Genomic DNA, 6,000 nt, shown 5'->3' with positions numbered 1-6,000 from the left:
TGAACAAGGTCCTTCTCGCCTGATTGCTCAGTTTGGCCGGGCAGACAGCTCTAGAGTCTTTGGCGGTTCCAAACTTCTTCCATTTAAGAATGATGGGGCCACTGTGTTGTTAAATACAATCCCCAATGATGATGGGATTGGGTTACACATCATCCTGTCTGTCATCCTTTACCGTACTCCTCACATCACCTATTATAGCTTTAATGACAATGAAATGGAGAATACTTCTCTTAATATTCTGTCTCCCAGGCTGTCTATCACTGTAACACACGAGCCTCTACGTTTCAACAGATACAGGCTGGCACTTAACTCCTACATGTGCCTTCCTTTAAGCTTTACCTGTGGTGAATTTTGTGAATAGGCCTCTGATAGCAAGCACAGAACTGAGCTGTATTTTTTTTAAATTGATGACAGACCTCTCTCCTCTCTCTCTCTGCTCTCTGCTCGACTCCTCTCTCTCTCTGCTCTCTCCCGCTCTCTCTATCACAGGTCAATGTGTCGACTAAAGGACCTCTACAGGGTTATTGTCAATGTAGGTCCCTGACGTCTTCAGTCTGCTGCCAGTCTGTTTAGTTAGTTAACACATCTCTTCCTGCATCACCCTCCTGCATCACACCCAGGCACCCTCCTCAGACACCTAGCCAATCGCTTGTTCTGAACAGCGTTACCATGGACACCGAGTCCACCCACTCTGGCTACTCCAACAGATCCAACAGACATGGGTAAGAGCTCAGTTGACTTCTTCTGTCTTCTCTCTCTCCTCTCTCGCTCTCTCTCGCTATCACACTACTCACTCACACGCACACGCACACACACACACACACCCAAGCGGATGTAAGGTCAAGTTGCCAATGAATGTGTTCAGATGCAGGCCTGTCTGTACCATCATTGGGATGCTTATGTCTATATCTGCAGAGCAACTGAATGCTGTTTGTCTCCACTGTGTATTACTTTTTAATTTAAGCCTAGCCTCATGTCAGTTGTTGGAAAAAAGTTTTAAAAAGAGGGGGCGAGAGAGAGATGAGTGATGGGTAAAGCTCATGGAGTAGGGTTGTCACAGCTGACTGCCTTTAACCTATTTCACTGACTCACTCTGACTTATTCTGTAAATGAGATGGGGAGTGTGAGAGACTAATTAGGAGGGATTGGGCTTTCCTCTCCTCCCTCGTCCACTTGTTCGTTGCCATATTCTTACTGTCTCGTGTGTGTGTGTGTGTGTGTGTGTGCGTGTGTGTGTAGGGAGCAGAGTCGGCGTGAGCGGCGTAAGCTCAGCAGTAAGGACAGCAGCCGGTCAGAGCGGTCTGTAATCATCAACAGCCCCTACGGGCCCACTCAGGTCTCCCCCAACCACAACAGCGAGCCCCTGCTAGAAGTCCCCAGCTCTGTGGCTGGAGACGAGGCTCCAAGCCTCCAGGTAAGCTCCAACCTAACAAATCAAAACTCACACAAACCATGCCTGAGAGATTAAAACATCCCTACATAACTATACTGTACAGTGCAGCACTTGCTTACAGGAACCCTGTACAGAAGCCATCTCCCAACCAATCTCCTTCTCGCAAAATCAAGCAGGGAACCAGCTGAGTCGCGCACCATGCTGTTTTAAACTCAAACATCTGGGCCCATCATAATCACCATAGTGACAGGGTCATAGTCACCATGGTGACTAGGGGCCAAATAGGTCAGAGGATTTGCAAATCTCCCCTTGGCCTGTGCAAACTATATTTCCCATTCTTTGTTATTGCGTGTGTGTGCGTGTGTGTGTGTGTGTGTGTGTGTGTGTGTGTGTGGGTGTAGTAATGTGGTTCTATGTGTAATCATTCTGTATGTGGGTCAGAATGTGTCTTGATTTAAATCCACATATGGTTATCTCTGGAAGCAAGCCTATGATTTAGATGCTCTGACAATGGGGTTGAGATTTAGCTCTGGGCTATTGAAGCTAGGGTCAGAAAGCTAGAGATTGGCTATAGAGGTAGATGGATCAAGTGAAGGAGACTGCTGCAGAGAGAGGGGGAGGGAGAGAGATAGATAAAGAGTGAAATGGTGATAGTTATGTTAGGAGGAGTATACTCTGTCTCGTACCCTGGGCTCCATTCACATACTCTCTGACCTACTTGACTTTGTAAGTGGAAGGTCCTGCGTGAAGTGTGTGTGTGTGTGTGTGTGTGGATGCATAAAGCATTTATGAGCCTGCACGTGCATGAATGGTCTATGCAGCAAGTAGTGCAGTACCAGCTACATCTCAGCTGCATTACCGAAGCACTGCTTACATTTATACAGCTACAAACAGTGTCTGTCTTTCTAGCCGTCTGTCTGTCGCATTCCATGTCTCTTTGTATTTGGATGTTTGACTCGGTCTAGCGTGCTGCAAACATTCCACATTTGTGGTGTCATTGTAAGCTTGTGGCTTACAGACCCATTGTCTGCAATGTTGTTCAGCCACTGTCTACCAACTAGTGTAAAAGGTCATCTGTAATCATATCACATTACCATTACAGTGCAGTGCTTCCAAATGGCACCCACCCATCCCTGCCACTGCTTTAAGAGCACTGGCACAGAGGAATTCACATACTGTAGGCTGAGATTAGCTTTAGCATGCAGCCAAACACCACTCGAAGGAAAGCTGATATGGATAATCCATGCATGCCTATGATCTAAGGGTGTGTGTGTGTGTGTGTGTAGTGTGTACTGTCAGTGTCTGTGTGTGATTCATAGAGAGGTTGCCAACAGTGAATGTCTGTCGGGTGAAAAGAATGTCATAAGGCTGTGTTCTGTGTCATGGTACTGTTGTGTTGTGTCTGAAGGCTATGGGGTTGGCATTGGCCTCTAACACGCCTGCTATTCTACTTCACCTGGCAGTGTGTCACATGATGCAGGGCTGAGGCTTTTGGAAGTAGTGGAAATGTCTTTGCTCTTTTGTCCTTTTGGCCTCGCAAACATACACACACACAAATACAGTACAAATGTCAGACAAACCTCTATCTGTACCAGTGAGGGTCCTTTGTGTGCCACTGAATGTCATTGTTCTTTTTCCCAGTATACCAATGTGAAACACACACACACACACACACACACACGTCAGAATAACCTCCAGTCATACCAGTAAAGTAAAGCTCTTTTGTGTGTTGGGTTAGTAGGTTACTGTATGTGTCTGTGAGCGAAGCCTGTTAGTCAGTCAGTGTTAGTGTGTGTTGTTGTGTTTAGTGTCATATTATAGTGTGTAACAGGCCTAACCAGGGCTCTGAATACTATCTATATTCACTCTCCACCAGAGGACAAGGCTGCCAAGCATGCATCAAACACCACCCATCTCTATTTTTTTCTCTTTTTCTCTTTCCCTCTCTCTTTCTCTCCCTCTCTCATTCCCTATTTCTTTCTTTCTCTGTGTATCTGTTTCTCTAACTGTGTCTGTCCTTCTCTGCCCCCTCTTCTCTGCCTTTCGGTCTGTATAACATGGTACATTTTGATTAGTTTTGAGTTAATCTGTGGGATTAAACCACAGAGTGTAAATGAAGAGTGTTTGCTCTACCATTGCTACAGAGAGGCTCATTAGTTATATGTACCATGCTTTAAGAGATGTTAGATAATATATAGGCTGTGTTCACTGATCTTTAACATGGAGAAGAGTGAGAGCACATTAAGATAATGTATTTAACAATGGGAGACATCAGACAGGACAGAGTTATATGATCTAATAGGTTGTAGGTGTGATTAACACTCAGAGCCCCAGAATTCCATAACTACTAGAACGGCAGTGATGGTCATTCTGACCGTTAATATTTCACTTATATAAATATTCCTTAATAAATAATAAATTGCTAAATGAATGCATGTATTATGTTAAAATAGGTTCTAAGATTCTTCAGGACACCAAATGCAAATGAGAAAATGTATTGATTGATCCAGAAGCACATGGACTGTAAATACGAAAATAATAAGATAGTGTATTTTCTGACTGCAAAACAACAGTTGCTGGCCTGTCCAAACTACACCTAAAATGTATTGAAACTAATTTTACATAATAATAATAATAATAATAATAATAATAATAATAATAATAATAGATGTGGCCTAAAACAAAACAAAATTAACCAGAAACCATGTGTAACCACGCCAGCCCAGGACCACCACATCCGGCTTCTTCACCTGCGGGATCGTCTGAGACCAGCCACCGGGACAGCTGAAGAATTTCTTCACAAACTGCCAGAAACGGTCTCAGGGAAGCTCATCTGCATGCTCTTCATCGGGATCTTGAACTGACTGCAGTTCAGCGTTGTTTGCTGTTGTGAACAGAGTGCCCCATGGTGGTGATGGGGATATGGTATGGGCAGGCATAAGCTACGGGCAACGAACACAATTGCATTTTATCAATAGCAATTTGAATGCACAGAGATACCGTGATGAGATCCTGAGTTGTGCCATTCTTCCACCGCCATCACCTCATGTTTCAGCATGATGATGCACAGCACCATGTCTCAAGGGATCTGTACACAATTCCTGGAATCTGAAAATGTCCCAGTTCTTCCATGGCCTACATACTTACCAGACATGTCACCAATTTGAGCATGTTTGGGATGCTCTGGATTGTCGTGTACGACAGCGTGTTCCAGTTCTCGCTAGTATCCAGCAACTTCGCACAGCCATTGAAGAGGAGTGGGACAACATTCCACAAGCCAAAATCAACAGCTTGATCAACTCTATGCGAAGGAGATGTTGCAATACATTTTAGTCATTTATCAGAAGCTCTTATCCAGAGTGACTTACAGTAGTGAGTGCACACATTTTCATTCGTACTGGTCCCCCGTGGGAATCAAACCTACAAACCTGGCATTGCAAGTACAATGCTCTATCAACTGAGCCACTTAGCGGGGGCACCGGTTAGTTGAGGTAATATGTACATGAAGTTAGAGTTATTAAAGTGACTATGCATAGATGACAACAACAGAGAGTAGCAGCGGTGTAAAAGAGTGGGGTGGGGCAAAATGCAAATAGTCTGGGTAGCCATTTGATTAGGTGTTCAGGAGTCTTATGGCTTGGGGATAGAAGCTGTTTAGAAGCTTCTTGGACCTAGACTTGGTAGCAGAGAGAACAGTCTATGACTAGGGTGGCTGGAGTCTTTGACAATTTTTAGGGCCTTCTTCTGACACCGCCTGGTATAGAGGTCCTGGATGGCAAGAAGCTTGGCCCCAGTGATATACTGGGCTGTTAGCACTACCCTCTGTAGTGCCTGCGGTAGGAGGCCAAGCAGTTGTCATACCAGGCAGTGATGCAACCAGTCAGGATGCTCTCGAGGGTGCAGCAGTAGAACCTTTTTGAGGATCTGAGGACCCATGCCAAATCTTTTCAGTCTCCCGAGGGAGAATAGGAGTTGTCGTCCTCTCTTCACAACTGTCTTGGTGTGCTTGGACCATGTAGTTTGTTGGTAATGTGGACACCAAGGAACTTGAAGCTCTCAAACTCTCTTTCGTGTCGTTTGAGATTCCCAAAGATTGGAAAGCAGCTGCGGTCGTCCCCCTCTTCACAGTGGGGGACACTCTTGACCCAAACTGCTACAGACCTATATATATCCTACCCTGCCTTTCTAATGTCTTCGAAAGCCAAGTCAACAAACAGATTACCAACCATTTTGAATCCCACCATACCTTCTCCGCTATGCAATCTGGTCATGGGTGCACCTCAGCCACGCTCAAGGTCCTAAACGATATCTTAACCGCAATTGATAAGAAACAATACTGTGCAGCCGTATTCATTGATCTGGCCGAGGCTTTCGACTCTGCCGATGAGGATGTGGTGATTGACAGACTCGCTAGCCTTGGTTTCTCAAACAATTGCCTCGCCTGGTACACCAACTACTTCTCTGATAGAGTTCAGTGTGTCAAATTGGAGGGTCTGTTGTCGAGTCTCTGGCAGTCTCTATGGGGGTACCTCAGGGTTAAATTCTTGGACCAACTCGCTTCTCTGTATACATCAATGATGTCGCTCTTGCTGCTGGTGAGTCTCTGA

The 6,000-nt window shown here is 45.1% G+C and overlaps 1 protein-coding gene across 1 annotated transcript in view; it reads left to right on the top strand.

The window, feature by feature from the left end:
• Positions 1–602: 602 nt before the first annotated feature.
• The window catches only part of LOC135547439 (vang-like protein 1), a 41,374-nt gene continuing 35,976 nt past the window's right edge, over positions 603–6,000 (top strand). Inside the window, exons 1-2 of the mRNA XM_064976466.1 lie at positions 603–722; positions 1,240–1,414. Coding sequence (XP_064832538.1) covers positions 670–722; positions 1,240–1,414 — 228 coding nt within the window. The 5' untranslated portion in view covers positions 603–669. The remainder of the gene's footprint in view (positions 723–1,239; positions 1,415–6,000) is intronic.

This window comes from Oncorhynchus masou, chromosome 10 (assembly GCF_036934945.1).
Source record: "Oncorhynchus masou masou isolate Uvic2021 chromosome 10, UVic_Omas_1.1, whole genome shotgun sequence".
NCBI classification, from domain to species: Eukaryota; Metazoa; Chordata; class Actinopteri; order Salmoniformes; family Salmonidae; genus Oncorhynchus; species Oncorhynchus masou.
This window is presented reverse-complemented; position numbering and strand designations above follow the sequence as displayed.